This window comes from Nyctereutes procyonoides, unplaced genomic scaffold (assembly GCF_905146905.1).
Source record: "Nyctereutes procyonoides isolate TBG_1078 unplaced genomic scaffold, NYPRO_anot_genome, whole genome shotgun sequence".
Classification (NCBI taxonomy): domain Eukaryota; kingdom Metazoa; phylum Chordata; class Mammalia; order Carnivora; family Canidae; genus Nyctereutes; species Nyctereutes procyonoides.
This window is the reverse complement of record NW_026575130.1, coordinates 8,748,396-8,768,158: the sequence shown is the minus strand read 5'-3', so window position 1 is coordinate 8,768,158 and position 19,763 is coordinate 8,748,396. Positions and strand designations below refer to the sequence as shown.

General features: G+C 35.0%; 1 protein-coding gene across 2 annotated transcripts in view; it reads left to right on the top strand.

The window, feature by feature from the left end:
• SEC24B (SEC24 homolog B, COPII coat complex component) overlaps nucleotides 1-19,763 on the top strand; it is a 95,544-nt gene that overhangs the window by 39,435 nt on the left and 36,346 nt on the right. The window contains exons 4-6 of one of the 2 annotated variants that reach the window (XM_055342463.1): nucleotides 2,178-2,282; nucleotides 15,337-15,417; nucleotides 18,007-18,224. In XM_055342463.1, coding sequence (XP_055198438.1) covers nucleotides 2,178-2,282; nucleotides 15,337-15,417; nucleotides 18,007-18,224 — 404 coding nt within the window. The remainder of the gene's footprint in view (nucleotides 1-2,177; nucleotides 2,283-15,336; nucleotides 15,418-18,006; nucleotides 18,225-19,763) is intronic. The other variant, XM_055342464.1, reaches the window with a different exon arrangement.

The following is a 19,763-nucleotide window of genomic DNA, read 5'->3' as shown; positions in this document are numbered from 1 at the left end:
TACATTGACATACGTGATATCATATAAAGTGATGAATAATTTTATTCTCTTATTCATAGATTTTTCCAGTGCATTAAGTAGTTAGTTGCTCTTTAGATTTTTTTAAATGATTGTATAGCCATCTCATTTGTTCCTAATTAAGCATTGGATATTTTTCCAAAAATAAGTGAATCTGTTTTTAATTCAGTAAATTTGGAGAAAGGGAGGAAAGTGTCTTATCATACATATGGGTTTGTGCTGTACTTTGGCTCCTTTGTTTAGTTACAGAGTCAACAGAACAATTATTGATTCAGTCATGAAAAGAATGGATTTTCTTCTGATTTTTTTCCTGCTTCGTGGCCTCTCTTAGTACAGTAAATAGAGTTTCTTCTTTCTTCTTATTCTATATACATGCGTACTTTTTAAAATGCAGTGCTAATTGCATTTTGAGAAAGTACTTCATTTTTAAAGAGGTTCTTAAATTGAAGAATTTGCTCTAAAATCTTTTTACTGTTAACTTGTGTTTTATTGCAAACTTTTTAGTATATTTAACATAAGGTCTAGTATTAGTCAAATTTTCATTTTAAATAGGCTTTTGTTAGAGGACATGCCACTCTGAATTTGGTCTTTCAAGGTATCAAGTTGATTTCTTATATTGCCTGAATTTATTTTAGTTCACATTGATTTTTACTTTCTCAGACGCATTTGTGGTAACTACTATTTTATCTATATATATTTTTTAAAGATTTTATTTTATGAGAGAGAGAGCATGAGCAGGAGGAGGGTCAGATGGAGAAGGAGAAGCAGACTCCCCCACTGAGCATGGAGCCACCATAGGCTTGATCCGAGGACCACGAGATCATGATCTATGCTGAAGTCAGATGCTCAACCAACTGAGCCACCCAGACACCCTATTTTATCTATATTTAAAAGATGTTCCAGCAAAGCCAGCATATGTTTCTGTGACTTACTTGGTCCTACTGGGAAGATCAAAGCTTCACTCATTGACAGTTTAACCTTTGCTCTCTTCTGAGGTCAAAATTTTCTCTTTAATAGTATTTTTCCTATGATAGACATGAGTGATGTTTCTTAACAAAATATGCTAATTTTAAAAGGTCACCTTAAATTAAAAAAAAGAAAGCATCAGAGGACTACCATGTGATTTTGGTGAGGCAGGGCTTCATTGTGCTTCCAATATTGTGAAATGTCCTTAAAAATCTACACTATGTTTTTGGGTTTCTTCTGTTATCCTTTTTTTTTAAGTTGAACTATAGATTTTCTTTATATGGATGTTTATTCTTTTTTCTATTTTTATTTTTAATTGGGATTATTTTATTTTCCCTCTTAAAATTTATGGATATTAATTTTAGCCTAATTTTACCAGATTTATTAAAAAATAAAAATACCCAATCACTTTTCTTTTTTTGGAGAAGTGTTACACAGTTACCAGCCATACCTTTTCCACACAATCTTCCTTCTCAGTGTGTCTTACACAGAGGACCAGTCCCATCCACCTGCTTCAGACTGACATGTAGGCAATAGGTGAGATGATTGATCATCTCAGAAAATTCACTGTTTTATAATTGTCACACTTGTAGGACCACAGTTAATAATTGTCACACTTGTGGGACCACAGTTAATAAGCTCTCTTTTTTTCCTTTTTTGAGCATCTGTGAGCAGAGAACTATTCTGAATACAGTTCTTTTTCTTTAACTGTCATTCTTTTTCCGTTATGAGAACTGAGTTACCATGAAGTTGGCATCAGTAGAAGGAAGGTATCAAGTATTTGCATGTGTGTTGAATGGTGTATAAATTAATTTTAGTAGAAATGATCACTGCTTACCAAGAATGTACAGTCCCAAAGGAAGTATACCACAAGGGCCCCAAGGTCAAAGAAGGTAAACATGTATAGAGCTCAGTAAAATTTTCAGAGTATCAATGCAGTTTCCTAAATATTATCAGTGTAATACGTGGTACTTTTTTCACACTTAGACCAGTTCATATAAAAGCTTTTACTAAACTGCTTTGCAGAAATTTTCTAACGGTTCCAGTTTTGATAATAAATTTGCTAACATTAAAATGCATGCTGGGATGTTCTTTAGAATAGAGTTCTTTCTCACTTTTAATGCAATGTCAAAGTTTTATTTCTCATCTTTCCTGTTGGTTTGACTCTTGTGTTTGTGCTTTCCACTTTACAGGCATGCAGTATGGTGACTATGTTAATAATCAAGCTAGCTCCGCACCAACTCCCTTGTCATCAACTTCCGATGATGAGGAAGAGGAGGAGGAGGATGAGGAAGCAGGTCTGCTTTAGCTTTACACCAGTTCTTGATCTTTTCCTACTCAAATTTTCTTTTATGTCCACAGTCTATTAGCCTTAAAAAAAAAAGTGTCTGCAGATTTAGCTCAATAACTTGCTTGAGTTATAGAAGTTGGGTTGGGTTATAGAAGTTTGGGTCACTTGAAATGAGGTGTTTTGCTTATTTTTATTTTTCTTCCTTTGGACATCTTTTACCATTTTGTAAGTAACAATGCATCTTTCATGATGACAGAGTGCTTCTTTCAGAAATGCATTTCCTCTCATGTCACACATGCCAAAGAATGAGTCCTAACTGAAGCTTTTGGCTTATGCTTGCTTTAGCACCCTTTTAGGAATAATGTTTTATTTTCTGCTTTGCATGCTACTTTAATCAGAATGAACCACATGGATTTTATAATAGTGAAAGAGAAATTGATAATGTTTCTTTGAGGTTCTTTTTGGCCCTTCTTGTCATATATCTAAAGGCCCAAAATTTGTAGTTACTGTCCTGCTTCTTGAAGTAGTAGTGCACTTCTTGCTAAGTGAAGAAGTTGTGCTTGTGATTATGTGTTGCAGCCTGTTTAATATCTTCTTCTGGCTTTGCTGGGTAGAACATGGCTGAACATTGAGCAGTTCAGTTCCTTCATTAATTCTAATAGTTTAAGACAACCAGTAAGTGCTGAGCTTTCAAGTTACATATAACTATGGTTCTCCCTTTGTCATATTTATTACTGAATAGAAGGATTGGCTCTATAAATAATATGTTTAAACACAAGTTTATTTCTTATGTATTTTAAAAATATTCAAATCATTATACATGATTTGAGGAGGGGTAAAAATAGAGGGTTACAGATGGGGAGTAATTTTTTTTTTACTTGAAATACATATATACCCATCTATCTTTTTGGATTTTTTTGTAATTTTTAAATTTTATATGATTGCAGTCTTACAGAAAAGTTGTAAGAAGAGTAAAAGAAACTCCGATGTACACTTATATAAACTATTTTTGCCCCACTTGTTTTATAATTATACATTTTTTCTACATCATTTGAAAATAAGTTGGAGTTATGTACCTTTACCCCTCTGTACTTTAGTATGTATTTCCTCATTATAAGAATGTCTTACATAACATAACCACAGTACAGTATGTTAAACACTGATGTAATAATATCTGCTATACAGTCCATAGTCAGATCTCGAGAGTTGTCTCAGTAAGGTCTTTTATAGCTGTTTTCATGGCCCAGGATCTAATTCAAGGATCATCCATTGATATTTGTGGCTGTTTCTATATAGGTTTCTTCCATCTGAGATAATCCTTTACCCTTTCTTTCTTTTTCTTGACTGACATTTTTGAAGAATATAGGCCAGTTTTTTAGAATGTACCTCAGTTTGGGTTTATCTGATGTAGCCTTGTGATTAGATTCAGATCATGTGTTTTTGGCAGAATTGGCACTAAAGTAATGTTCTGTTCTTAGTGCGCCCTGTCCAAGGCACATGATGTCGATTTGTTCCCATATTGATGATATTAACTTTGATCACTTGATTAAAATGGTGTCGGCCAAGTTTCTCCACTGTAAAGTTACTACTTTTCCCCTTGAAATTAATAAGTAATTTGTGGGGAGATTATTTTGATAGCCTGTAAATGTTCTGTTCTTAAATGGTCATTCTGTTTTCAGCATTCATTAATGATTTTTTAATTCCAACATTCCTTCTATATTTATGAATCAAAGTTTTAGTATAAAGGAGATCTTTTTCTTCTCCCTTGTTGACTTCTTTGGGTTCATATTGACTCATGGATTCTTATTTTATTCACTTTGTAATAATCCATTATAGTCGTTAGTTATTTTGATAGCAACTTGGTCAGTGCCAGCTCCTTTAAACTGCTTTTAAAAATGTTCCCATGAATCTTTAAGCACTTACTTTAAGCACATTGAGGCCTTAGTAAGATATTCCTAGCTCATCTTACACAGCTGCAGCCATGGACTGAGCCATTTCTCCAAGGAGTCCTATTTCCTTTAGTGGACAAGGGTATTTTAGAAACCAAGGTCTGATTTTAGTGTGTGGTTTTTGCTATTAGTGGATCATTGTTCTAGACCTTGAATTAGTATTACTTAATGTATATATTATTCAGATCCTCTCATGATCCTTATTTTTATACATTTCAATAATATATTATTTTGTGTGTTGTCAGCCTAACTTGCTCTCATTTTTTTTTTTTTTTGCTATTTTTCTTTTTAATTCCAGTATTGTTAACTAAATCACTCTGACTTATTCTTCTTAGAATTAGGTATAATTGTTGAGAATTGTTTCCTTAGACGGGAAAAAAAAAATTGGGAAATCAAAAGATTAAGCATTCATGGTTTTTCTCCTCTTACCTTGTCTTGCTTAATTACTTTTTTCTTGAATATATTACGGATTAAAAATTTCTGAGTTTTTTTTTTTTTTTAAGGTTTTCTCTAAACTCTGGTGAAATACTAGTTTCAGGTGCACAATATAGTGATTCAGGGGATCCCTGGGTGGCGTAGCGGTTTGGCGCCTGCCTTTGGCCCAGGGCGCGATCCTGGAGACCAGGGATCGAATTCCACGTCAGGCTCCCGGTGCATGGAGCCTGCTTCTCCCTCTGCCTGTGTCTCTGCCTCTCTCTCTCTCTGTGTGACTATCATAAATAAATAAAAAAATTTTTTAAAAATAATTCATCTACAATATAGTGATTCAACACTTCCATACAATACCCCGGGCTAGCACAACTGCCCTCCTTAATCCCCATCACCTGTTGCACCCACTCCCCACTCATGTCCTGTCTGGTAATCATCAGTTGTTCTCCGTGGTTAAGAGTCTGTTTCTCAGTTTGCCCCTCACACTCTTTTTTTCCCTTTGCTTTTTTATTTCTTAAATTTTACATATGAATGAAATCATAACATTATTTGTCTTTCTCTGACTTACTTCATTTAGCACTGTACTCTCTAGCTCTTTCCATGTCCTTGCAAATGGCAAGATTTCATTATTTTTGTTGGCTAAGTAATAATCCAGTGTGTGTGTGTGTGTGTGTGTGTGTGTGTGTGTATACCACCTCTTTATCAATTCATCAGTCGATGGACACTTGGGCTGTTTCCATAATTTGGCTATAGTAGATAATGCTGCTATAAACATCGGGATGGGGCAGCCCCTGTGGCGTAGCAGTTTAGCGCCGCCTGCAGCCTGGGGTGTGATCCTGCAGGCTTGGGATCGAGACCCATGTCGGGCTCCCTGCGTGGAGCCTGCTTCTCCCTCTGCCTGTGTCTCTGCCCCTCTCTCTCTCTCTCTCTCGCTCTCTCTCTCTCTCTCTCTCTCTCTCTGTGTGTGTGTGTGTGTGTGTCTATGAATAAATAAAAATCTTTAAAAAATATATAGTTTAAACATCAGGATGGATGTGCCCCTTTAAGTTAGTATTTTTATATTCTTTGGGTACACTACCTAATAGTGTAATTGCTGGGTCGTAGGGTGGTTCTAATTTTAATTTTTTGAGGAACTTCCGTACTGTTCTCCAGAGTGGCTGCACCAGAAAAATTTCTAAGTTCTTAGCTCAGTGGCATTTAGATTTTAATAATTTTAATAATACCTAACATTTTTGAGCACTTACTGTGTGTTAGTCATAGCACTAAAGAGCTAATGTGTCTCCCTGGGTTTTTGGGTCAATTTTTCTAGATTCAAATCCTGACTTTGACATTTAACAGCTTTGTGACAAGTTTCTTAAACACATTGAGTCTCCATTTACTCATCTGTAAAATGGGAATAATAACAGTAACAATTACATATAATTATTTTGAGGATTGAAGGTATTCTTTATAAAGAGCTTAGAACAGTATCTGGCAAATGGTAAGCACTCAAAAAGATATACCAGTCATTAACATTGAGATTATATTCTTATTGCAGTTTATTCTTCTCAACAGTCCTGTAAGCCAGAGATAATTGGCTCCATTTTACAGATGAGTTGACTTTGATCTGAACAAGTTAAGTACCGTTTGTCTCTGGTCCTGCAACTACTAAGGAGCAGAGTGGAGGAGATTCAAACTGTCTCTTTGCATAAAGGTGTGAAAAGGAAGGAATCTCTATCTCCTACTGAGAACACAAAGTACTGCAGCAGGAGGGAACTAACCACTACTGGCATGTGGCAGTCATCACTGCTGTATTACTGACATACTGTCTTCCTCCTGCCGTTTTTTATTATGCAGCAAAATGTTAAGACTATACCATGGACATTTTTACTAGAATCCTGTGTTCTCAATTCATGGTTTGTTTGAAAAAAAATCATGCTTGTTGATTGCAAATTAAAGACATGTTTTAAATGAGAAAGAAAATGTAGCTTTTAAATGAATTTTATTTTATTTTTTAAAACCCTGCTCAGTTACAATAATTTTTTCATGTCTAGAGAGGTAAAAGGGGCTCAAATTATTCTGGAGACGACATACAAGTATTTATATAAAGTAGAGATTTAGAGTGCTCTACTTTTTAAGCATTTCAGTGGTATTCATTCTCTGTATTCATGAGACTTTTGTGTGTTTAGTTTATGTGGAATTGTTCCGATTTTGATAAAATTTATTGAATAATAATGAAATATTAATGAGCAGATTCAGAAATTAATATTCCTCTTTATCGTTATGGTATAGATTTTGTACTAGGGATAGTCTTATATTTTATTAGAAGCTACTAAAAATTTGGAATTGTTGGAGAATAAACTTAAAATTAAAGGAAACTTGAGTAAGTAGCAAGCTGTCTCTGGGTTTATTTTTATTTTTATTTATTTTAATTTTTATTTTTATTTATTTATGATAGTCACAGAGAGAGAGAGGCACAGGCAGAGGGAGAAGCAGGCTCCATGCACCAGGAGCCCGATGTGGAATTCGATCCCGGATCTCCAGGATCGCGCCCTGGGCCAAAGGCAGGTGCCAAACCGCTGCGCCACCCAGGGATCCCTGTCTCTGGGTTTATTCAGTCATGGGTATTCATCCTTCAGTTGTTGGTGCTAGAGTGGACCCTCTATTAGTTTTAGGTCTCATACTGCAGACAAATACTGTCATTCTTGTTATAGTAAGGAATACTAACATGAAAGTGGGAGAGAAAGGAAAGAAGCAGTGAAATAAGAATTGAGAAGTGAAATCATGTGAGAGGGAGGAAAAACAAACAACTAATTCAGACTTCAGGCTGTGATCAGCCCTGTTCCTGGAAAACACTTTGAATTAATGTTCTGTTCCCTGCTGTACAAACTCTCAATCACTTTTTCCCTAGGGAATTTTCAGGTTGGGACGAGGCAAGAGGGACAACAGGTAGCTTTCTCACATGGCACTGGGAATGTGACAGCTTGGTGCTATCTTTTGTAAGTGCTAGTGGAATAAAATTTGATTTTTCATAGTGAATTTTAAGGTTGTAGTCAGTTTTTGTTTGACTTTCACACAGGCTCATAGTAACTAACTAGTGTCAGGTACTACATCAGAGATACACGTTTATGGGTTGCCTGGGGTATTTTAAAAGATAATGTATTTTGACACAGAACAAGTCAAGTTGACTTCTATAGATAATAAGACAGTATGAACCTGCTTAGGTCTAAGTTCCAAAGAGAAATCACTTTTTTTTTTTTTTTTTTTTTTTTTAAGCAGAAGAGGGAGAAGCAGGCTGAGTAGGGAGCCTGATGCAGGACTCAATCGTAGGACCCCGGCATCATGACCTGAGCTGAAGGCAGATACTTAGCCAACTGAGCCACTCATGGGAATTCTTTTAATCCAAGTATATAGTACAGTATTATTAACTCTAAGACTATGCTATACGTTAGATATCTCAAACATACTCATCTTACAACTAGAAGGTTGTACTCTTTGACCAGTATCTCCCCTTCCCCCATCCCTTGTAAAAGAATCCTTAAAAGGGTTCAAATCTGTCTTTCCCTTCAATTGATGTCGTATTATATTATTTTAACAAGTAGATATCTTTCAGCTTAATTTAATACATATGTAATATATTTGTTAAATTTTACAAATTGACCACATGTCCTGTGGACCACATGTCTCTGAAGGATGTAAAAGGGCCCACGCCACAAGAAAAGTATTTGAGGGTTTTCAGTTTTCATATACATTAAAAAGAAAATATGGTACCTGTTACCTGAACATTTACCTTATCAACGTGCCATATATATATAAGATTTCTATAGCTGGGAACTCCCAACTTTCTGTATAGTGAGATGGGGCAGAGCATTAGGGCAACAGTGGAAGGAGATTTGGTTCCAGCACCTGGAGTTAGAATTCAAAGGTACTTTCAAATAGAAATAGTTTTTAAGTAGTAATTAGATGTCTAGGCTAGCCCCAAATCTAATTAACTAAACATTTGAAAATGCTTTCTTTTTTCCTCTAGCCATGGCAAATCTATAGTATTTAATCAAGAATATAGATTATGTGTTTTATAAGTACTTGCTAACTGGACCTATCTAAGTTTTAAGAATGAGGGCAAGTCCCAATGCTATTTCATTTAATTAAAGCCAACTTGTACACAGAAAGCAGTATTTTGCTTGGTGTCATGGTTCCAGAGATTAATACAGTAGCACAGCTTCCTCTGTATACTCATAATATGGTAGGGCGCTTTATGTGATTACAATATATCTTGAAAAGTACTTTAATTAAGAGTTGAGAAAATGTCCTGACATAGAGGAAATGATTTTCCATGGGTATATCAGAAAGATTTTATGGAGGATTTGACATTTGAAGGATGATTAGGAGTTTGCCATGTGAAAGAACAGAATCTAAGCTAATGAACCAATATTTATAGTGCATAAATGCAACAATAGGAGAGAAATAGAGATGAAGAGGGGAAGTGGAAGCCACATTTTGAAGTTCCTTATGCTACCACGAAGACATTTAGACTTTATTCTGCAAGATGGTAGGGGAGTAATGAAGGTGTTTTAAAATATGGTCAGAAGGAGATCCCTGGGTGGCGCAGCGGTTTGGCGCCTACCTTTGGCCCAGGGCGCGATCCTGGAGACCCGGGATCGAATCCCACGTCGGGCTCCCGGTGCATGGAGCCTGCTTCTCCCTCTGCCTGTGTCTCTGCCTCTCTCTCTCTCTCTGTGTGTGTGACTATCATAAATAAAAATTTAAAAAAATATATATGGTCAGAATATTAACTTATATAATGTACTACCTCTTAAAAAATACCACTTGTTTTGACAGTGATGGCATGACTTAATTAAAATTAAACAATAAGTTTTAGCAAAGCTTGGGATGTTTATTAGTTCAGTGGTTCATCTGGATTTAAAACTTTTATCATTGCTTTGCTATTTTTAACAAGTTGAAAATAGAGATTTGTATTGGTTCTTTTCTTCCAAAAGTGAATTTTAGAAAAAGCTAACAGGTTTCAAATTATTAAATAAAACAGATTGGGGCACCTGGGTGGCTTAGTGGTTGGGTGTCTGCCTTTGGCTCAGGGCACGATCTCGGAGTCCTGGGATCAAATCCCACATCAGGCTCCCTGCGGGGAGCCTGCTTTTCCCTTTGCCTATGTCTCTGCCTCTCTGTGTGTCTCGCATGAATAAATAAATAAAATACATTTTAAAAAATAAAACAGATTATTTCTTTTCTAAAAATTTTATTCATTTTAGGGGTAGGGGAACAGCAGCAGAGAGGGAGAGCGAGAGAGAATCTTCAGCACTTTTCACTGAGCATGGATCTCAGCATAGGGCTGGATTCCAGGACCCTGTGATCATGACCTGAGTTGAAATCAAGAATCAGGTACTCAACTTACTGAGTCACCCAGGCTCCTGAAAACAGTATTTTTACAAGACTAATGCTTTAAATCTTTAAAATAAGTTGATATGTGTAAGCAATCTTCTCTTTAATTTTTCAAGAATAATTATTTCTTGATATTAATGATTAAAAGTTCTTCTTGGGACGCCCGGGTGGCTCAGTCTATTAGGTGGCTGCCTTCAGCCCAGGTCATGATCTCAGGGTCCTGGGATTGATCCCCATGTCAGGTTCCCTGCTCAGTGGGGAGTCTGCTTCTCACTCTTCATCTCTCTCTGCCCTGGGATTCCCCCTGCCCATGTTCTCTTTCTCTCTCTGTCTCAAATAAATAAATTCTTAAAGACTTAAGTTTTTCTTAATCAGAGAATACTCTGTATTTTTTAAAATAATAGTTTTAATTGAAATACCATAACATTTACTCGGCAGTTTTTAGCATATTAACAAAGTTCTGCAACCATTGCTATGTAATACCAAAACATCTTTATTACCCCCAAGTAGAAACTTTATACCTTTTAGCAGTTACTTCCTGCTTTTGCCCTCCTCCACCCATACATATACACAGATCTAGGCAACCACTAATCTACTTTTTGCCTCTAGACTTATCTGTTTGAGTATTAAGTATAAATAGATCGTATAATATGTGGCTTTTTGTGACTGGCTTCTTTCTCTTAGCATAATGTTGTCAGGGTTCATCCACGTTGTGGCATGCATCAGTACTAAGTTCTTTGTTATTGCTGAATAATGTTCGGTTGTGTAGATATATCACATCTTACTTATTCATTCATGAGTTGATGGATATTTAGGTTGTTTCCACTTTTTGGCCATATGAATAATGCCGCTATGAACATTCATGTACAGTTCTTTGTGGAGGTTTATGTTCTAATTTCTCTTGAGTGGAATTGCCACGTTATTAGGTAACTCTGTTGAACCTTTTGAGAAACCGTCAGAATGTTTTCCAACATGACTGCACCCTTTTTACAGTCTCATGAAGTTTCTGATTTCTCCATACTCCTGCTAAAACTTGGTATCATCCGTCTTTTCAATTATAGCTACCCTGGTGGATATGAAGTGTCATCTCAGTGGTTCTGATTCTCATTTCCTTAGTGGCTTGATGATGTTGAGCATCATTTCATGTATTTATTGGTTATTTGTTTATCTTCTTTGTAGAAATATCTTTAAGTTCTTTACCCATTTTTAATTTGGTTGTCTTTTTATTGTTGAGTTGTAAGAATTCTTTTTATATTCTGGATACTGGACCCTTATCAGATGTATGATTTGCAAATATTTTTTTTCATTCTGTGGGTTTCTCTTTTCTTTCTTGATGTTATATTTTAGAGCATAAAAGTTTTTTATTTTGATAAAATCATTTTTTTCTTGTTGCTTGTGTCTTTGATGTCATATTTAAGAAACCTTTGCCAGTCCAAGGTCATGAAGACTTACTCCTATATTGTAAGATTTTGCTTATATTTAGGTCTGTGACCCATTTGAATTAGTCTTAGGATAGGGTGTAAGGAAGGGGTCTAACTTTGTTCTATGTCACATGGCTATCTTGTTGAAAAGAATATTCTTTCCCTGTTCATGTTGTCTTAACATATGGTTTTGAGGTAAAAAATCACATAACATGAAATTAACCATTTTAAAGTCTATAATTAATTCAGTGTCCTCTAATAGTATAACCACTGCCTTTGTCTGGTTCTGTCATTTTGGTTGTTGTGCAGTCACCACTTCTATCTAGTTCTCACTTTGAGAAAGTACCGTACTAGGTAGAACTAAACATTTTCATCATCTGAAAAGGAAACTCTATTTTCATTAGGCAATTAACTTCCCATTTTCTCCTCCTCTCAGCCCCTTTTAACCACCAATCTACTTTCTGTTTCTGTAGACTTAACCCATTCTGGATATTTCATATTAATAGAATCCTAATTATGACCTTTGTGTCTGGCTTCTTTCACTTAGCGTGTTTTCAAGGATCATTCACTTTGTAGCATGTATCAGTACTTCATTCCCTTAGATAGCTGAATAATATCCCATTATATAGATATACCACATTTTGTTTATCCATTCATCTGTTGATGAGTATTTAAGTTTTGGTGTATTTTTGGGGGGAGACTTAGTAAACAAAGATTTTATTATTAAAGTATTGTTAATATACAGTGTTATATTCATTTCAGGTATGCAGCATAGTGATTTGACAGTTCTATACATCACTCAGTGCTTACCACAATAAGTGCAGTCACCATGTGTTACCATATGGTGTTATTACATTATTATCAACTATATTGCCTGTGCTGTGATTTCATCTCCATGCCTGATTTATTTTATAACTGGAAGTTTGTACCTCTTAATCCCCTTCACCGATTTTACCCTACCTGCTTCCCCTCTGGCAACCACCAGTCTGTTCTGTATAGTTGAAAGTCTGTTTTTTTTGTTTATTCATTTGTTTTGTTTTTTAGATTCCACATATAAGTGAAATAATGGTATTTATCTTTCTCTTGACTTATTTTGCGTAGCATAATAAATCTGTGTTGTAGCACATGGGAAGATGTCATTCTTTTTTATGGCTGAGTGATATTGCTCTGTATGTGTGTGTGTGTGTGTGAGAGAGAGAGAGAGAGAGAAAGAGAGAGAGACATCTTTTTTATCCATTCATCTATTAGTGGACATTTGGGTTGCTTCTATACCTTGACTATTATAAATAATGCGGAATGCACATAGGGGTGCATATATCTTCTCAAATTAGTGTTTTGGTTTGGTGTGTGTGTGGGGGGGTAAATACCCAGTAGTGGAATTTCTGGATTGTGTGGTTTTTTTGTGGGTTCTTTTTCATTTTTTGAGGAAATTCCATACTGTTTTCCATAGTGGCTATACCAGTTTACATTCCCACCAACAGTGCATGAGGGTTACCTTTCCTTCTCATTATAACCAACATTTGTTATTTCTTGTCTTTTTGATACTAGCTGGCCATTCTGACTGGTATGGTGGTCTCTCATTGTGATTTTGATTTGCATTTCTCTGATGATGAGTGATGTTGAGCATCTTTTCATGTGTCTGTTGGCCATCTGTATATCTTCTTTGGAAAGTTCTATTCAAGACCTCTGCCCATTTTTTAAATCAGACTGTTTGATGTTGAGTATTTATGAGTTCTTTATATATTTTCAGTATTAACCCTTTATCAGATACATGATTTGCACATACCATCTCCCATTCAGTGGATTGCCTTTTCGTTTTATTGATGGTTTCCTTTGCTGTGTAAAAGCTTTTTATTTTGGTAGAGTCCCAGTAGTTTATTTTTGCTTATTTTTCCCTTGCCTGAGGAGACATATCCGTAAATATATTGCTAAGGCCATGTCTGAGAGATTACTGCTTGTATTTTCTTTTAGAAGTTTGATGGTTTCAAGTTTCACATTTAGATCTTTAATGCATATTTTTGTGTATGGTGCAAGAAAGTGGTCCAGTTTCTTTCTTTTGCATGTAACTGTCCAGTTTTCCCAACATGATTTATTAAAAGTTTTTTCTTCCATTGTATATTCTTCCTTTTTTTGTTATGGATTAATTGGTCCTTTAAGCATGGGTTTATTTCTGGGCTTTCTACCTAGTTCTATTCATCTATATGTTGGTTTCTGTGCCAATACCATACTATTTTGATTACTATCACTTTGTAAAATATATTTTAAAATCTGGGATTGTGATTTTCTTTGTTAAGATTGTTCATCTTTCTTAAGATTGTTTTGGCTATTTGGTGTCTTCTGTGGTTCCATAGAAATTTAGGATTATTTGTTCAGTTCTGTGAAAAATGCTATTGACATTTTGATAGAGATTTTACTGAATCTTGCTTTGGGTATTGGTATATTGTTTTTTAATGCTTTACTTCAAGACTTTTGACTTTATATATCAGCATTTTTCTTTAATTGTATTTTTACGAACACAAGGAACAAAAAGGAAGAGCCATTACTTCCCCTTCTAAAATTAATAATGACATAGATATGCAACAATTTTGTGTTTATCACAAAGAAAGCACCTAGTAAACATTAGTGTCTTCTACCTATTACTTATTTTATAGCCCTCATATTTTCTAAGTTGCTTCTTATTTACCATCTCATTTAAGAAGCATACATGTAGGGCATTTTTTAAATCACTCTCATTTTGCAGAACAGAGTATTAGTTAGTATTGAGGATTGTCACTTACCCAAAGTTATATAGCAGGTAAAGAACAGCCTAAAGCAACTGCAGTCTTTTGTAGTTTCATGTTTTTTTGCTGATAATAAAATGTTCCTTTGCAAAAAGCTTTAACATTTATGCCCTGAGTCCAGTATACCTAATTTTCATGGTTATCCAAAATTATTCAGTGAAAGATAATTATCCATACCTGTTCTTTTTATATCACAGTTGAAAATTAACCTAAACCCCAGTTATAATATTAGTAATAAGAGCTAAGGATCACCTCTGTGCACAGAATTTTGTGTCATAATGAAAGAGACCAAGATCGCTAATGCAAGAGAGGGACCATGTGGATTATCATTTCATTCATTGGTATATACTCTACCATGTCAATGTAAGATAACTGTAGGTTCTCAATAAAATATTGAGTGAGTAGATGAATGAAAGAAATATATTGTATATTCTATCCATGTGACATATCACTAAATTTCTTCATAAATTGTCACTGATGATTCCTGTTAATCTTACAGGTTTTGAATGAACAAACATAATAAAAATTCTTAAAATCTAATACTTCATTTATATTACTTGATTAACAATAAGTACCATTTAATCTCCAGTCTGGAGATGTATAAACTGAGACATAGAAATGGTGAGCTGCTCTAGCAGCTCAAGCTAGAGACTCCTCTTTTAAGATGGTTTCATACAGCCATGCTGCCTTATAAAAGTCTAAAATTTCGTTATCTTAAAATATCTTAATATTGATTAAATATACTTAATGGCTTGAGACTTAGTAGATGGGACCTTTGGAGGTGTTATTCTAGTAACATTTCCATCAATCTAACATTCATTTTTGTGTGTTTGACTACTTTTAAAAGTTTGATACCTGTTCTCTAAGACACCTTCACATGTGTTTGATTAAATTTATTCCACTTGTCAGCTCCATGTTCTCTCCACCCTTATTTATTGAAATTTATACATGGTTTTTAAAGGTCATTAAACATCAGTCACTTTTAGTTTTTACTAGAGTCAGGAATTTTCCTAGTTCAGCAAAACATCTTTTTCAAAATTGCCAAAGGCTGCTCTAAGATACATTATTATTTTAAACTTAGTAGATATTTTGGTTTTTCCTTTCAGGTGTTGATAGCTCTTCTACCACGAGCAGTGCTTCTCCAATGCCCAACAGTTATGATGCCTTGGAAGGAGGCAGCTACCCAGGTAATTTGTTTTGTGCTTATTTGGTGCTTACTTGAAAAATTACTGATCATCAATTTTTTCCAAATATCAATATACATTATACATAATTAAGGCTGTATTTTTAACAGAAAAAGGGGACATTTTCTGGTATTTCTCAGCCTTTATAATAGTTTTAATTGTTATATAACAACTACAAATGTCGTTTCTGGGAGGCCTAAGGAAATTTATTATTTTGTTTTTGTATCATGCTCTTTATCTTTTTCCTCCTTCCAAAAGATTTTTAATAGTAAATAATTCTCCTCTTTCCCTTCTTTTTTATGCTGATAACTTCTTAAGTAAATTTTATATTTCTGTTCTCATGTTTTGGTCCTTCAATTCCTTCCAACTAGCCTCTGAATATAAATAGTCTTTGACTCTTTACTCCCGCCTATGGCTCCTGGCTGCCTCACCAGGTAAATAGATTAACCAACTTAGGGGTAAATTTTGGAGGCATTACTTTTAACTTTATCTGGAAATAACTTTGGTCATTACATAGGAATAGGAGTGGTGAATAGTATTAAAAAATATATACAAGTTTAAGTTTTATAATTAGTAGTCATTTCACTATAATATCCCAGTTTAATGGGATTTCCCTTTTTTGTCTGTCTTTTATCATGAATAACCTGACAATCTGCTCGCTTTCTCACTTTTTCTAATGATTTGAAACTTTAGGACTAACAGAACAAGTAATTTTGCCCCTTTCTTTATTTCTTACCACTTTGGTAATAATCCAGGATGGAGCTTAATTGAAGTTGGAGTATGCTGCACTTAACATACTATCTGGCTATCACTATCCTATGAATTGGTAGAAACTTTCATCTTCTCAGCTTAGTATAGAATTCCCTTTTAATATTTCAAGAATACTTCGATAAGCTACTCAGCCTTTTATGGTTAAGGATTTTTTCCCCCCTAGGGATGCGTGTATGTGTGTAAGAAATGTGGACCATTCCAAAAGCAATCACTATTATAAAAATACTTTAGAAGAGTTAATTTGTTCACTAAAAGGTGAATACTACATGTGGAATCACTATATTATACTCCTGAAACCAGTATAACACTGTGTGTTAACTATACTGGAATTTTTTAAAAAAATTTTTTATACTATGAATTTACTATAACTATATAGTATTTCATGAGCTTCAAATTAACCTAAACAACAACAGCAAATTAACCTGAAGCGAAATGCTGAATGTAGGATAGTTAAAAGATCATGGCTTTGGAGTTTGACCTTATATTGTTTGTCCGTATTCATTTCATCAACAAATCTTAGTCTTATTATGAACTGTGCTTTTACACTAAGTGAGTGACCTTGGGCAAGTTTTCTAGCTATTTATACTGTACCAAAATTAAAGATTTGAATATCTATACCAGTAAGATTAAATGAATTGAAAGTACTATGTGTCAGGGGTTAGGATAGATTTTAGGACTATAGAGCAGCCCCGGTGGCACAGAGGTTTAGCGCTGCCTGCAGCCCCCAGGGTGTGATCCTGGAGACCCGGGATCGAGTCCCACATCGGGCTCCCTACGTGGAGCCTGCTTCTCTGTCTGCCTGTGTCTCTGCCTCTTTCTCTCTCTCTATCGCTCATGAGTAAATAAAGAAAATCTTTAAAATATATATATATCTTAGGACTATAGAAATGTATGTATGGTATGTTGTCCCTTTCCTAAGGAAGGGAAGATGCTTTAGACCTTCATGTGTATGACTCCAGCTTTTTATATCTTATGCTGATGACTGTTACCATGTTAAGAGACCTTTTTTCTCCTTACATTCCCATCACTGTGAAGAATGATAAGCAGGATATGACACTGCATTGAAGCTCTTGTCCTAGTAAGAAATCTGGGAGGTTACCAGAAAGCCAGCAAGCCAGCCAGCCCTTGCCTAAGTAGCACAAGATGATAGACAAAGGAATGTCTGGGAACATATCTCCAAAATGAGAGCCAGTAGATATTGTCAGTAGAAAGAATTCTTGAAGAATCCTTAAAAAATAAATTTTATTAAGTCAGATCCTTTTAAGAGCATATCTTCTTCAGAGCCTGGTTGCTCTTAAAGAATGTAATCTTTATATGAAAAGTAGATTGGAATTCATATATGTTATACAGATTTGACTTTAAGAGTAACAGTATGGCAACGTGTTAATGGTATGTGTAGTAGAATAATTTTTAGGGTTTCTTGTTATTTTTGTGCTTGAGGATTAAATTTTATAGTTTTTTCTCCATTTTAATCAAATTTTAGTTTTTGTTTTAAATTTAAATACAGGAAGAACCTTTATTCATTGTATTTTATTTGGGATCTATTACATACCAGACATTGTTTTAGGAGCAGGACACTATTCTATACACTGTCTTCATACTCTGGCAGTTTTGCCTCTGCAAATAATACATACTTCTAACTGAGTAAAGGGGTGAAGAGTTCATGATTCTATTCTCTCTACTTTTGTGGATGTTTGTAATATCTCATAATAAAAAGTGTAAAAAAGGAAAATGCCAAAGATTATGGCTTGCCGAGGAGCCAAGTCTTTATATATAGAGTCCTGATTTTCAGTGTTAACACCATGTTTTTCCTTTTGTTAGATATGCTTTCCTCATCAGCAAGCAGTCCTGCTCCTGATCCTGCTCCTGAACCTGACCCAGCTCCAGCTCCTTCTGCTCCTCAGCCTTCAAAAATGGCTAAGCCCTTTGGGTATGGTTATCCAACTCTTCAGCCTGGTTATCAGAATGCTACAGCACCACTTAATTCTGGAGTACCGCCCAGTAGCCCAGTGTATTCTGGATTCCAGCCATATGCTCAAGTATGTGTAAAAACTTTACATTTCTAAAATTATGAAACTACTATCAATTCTAACAAATCCCTGGTGATTCAAATGGATCACAGGTGCAAACACCAGTAACCTAGGTCAAACATCATAGAATTCAGTTCCAGTTTGTGTGTGTGTATGTATAAATAGAGATAAAAGGAAATATAAGTATCAAATCTTTAAAGAGGCTAAATCTGGATCAGGATATTAGCTGTGATTTTTTTTCTGTCCTTCATTGTACTTTTATTTTTCAGAGTCTTGCAATGTGCAGGTATTAATTTTGTAATTAGGAAATTAAATGTTAAGTTTTTTAAAGGTCTGTATTATTTAGCTGGCTTTTTCCTCATGATATGACATATAACTGAAATTGGTAACGGTCTCCACACACATAAATGCTGATCAATAGTTATATTTCTTATTAACTATTGCTGTGACCCACCCATTCTGATAAGACCTTTTTTGGAGTCACCTCTTAAGTGCCATATCAATTTAATAATACAGAATAGTAAGGATCTCATATTTACATTTATTAAGAAAGTAAAATATAAGGAAACAATCGAAATGATAAAACATTGTACTTAAAATGAAAAACTGCTCTCAGTAGATTAACCTTACAGAAATTTCATCTTATGGTACACTAAGAATGAAAATTAAGGGGACATAGGAAAATCATGTTTTTGGTATTTAATCTTAGAATTAAGGCACAGACGGAGGAAAAGAAACTAGGAGAGAGAGGCACTAGAGAAATATGGTTGGTTAGAACAGATATTTCTGCCTTCCATTTTGTTAGAGTTTCTTTATGGCTTTATTGGTCCAGATGAAACAATTCTTAAGTCATTATTTTCTGACTCTTGTGCTCTAGGGAAATTGCTTTTGGGGGTCATAAAACATAATGTATTTTTACATTTTAGTGTGAGGAAAACCAAGTTCAAAGAAAGGATCTAGTACTTAGAGGAACTTTTGGGCAAGGAAAAAAAACTGTAGTGGTATTCCACAAGGACATAGAAAAGGTTCTTGGACCAGATGTGACCTGTTGCCCATTTCTACAAATAAACTTTTATTGGAATGGAGCCTCAAGCATTCTTTTATGTATTATCTATGTCAGCTTTTGCACCACAGTGTAGAGTTGAGTAGCTACAAAAGAGATGTGTGGCTCTTGAAGCTTTAAAATACTTACTACCCGACCCTGTACGGAGAAAGTTTGCTGACCCTTGAAATAGGATCAAGTATTGTTCTTTTTCCACTTTATTTGGAAGGTTATTTTGGAAAAGTTAAGAGATTGTCCTTAGAATAAAAGTAAAAATTAATTTTATTATGCTAGATTTTAAAAATAACTTCATTCGGGATCCCTGGGTGGCGCAGCGGTTTGGCGCCTGCCTTTGGCCCAGGGCACGATCCTGGAGACCCGGGATCGAATCCCACGTCGGGCTCCCGGTGCATGGAGCCTGCTTCTCCCTCTGCCTGTGTCTCTGCCTCTCTCTCTCTGTGTGTGTGACTATCATAAAAAAAAAAAAAAAAAAAAAACCTTCATTC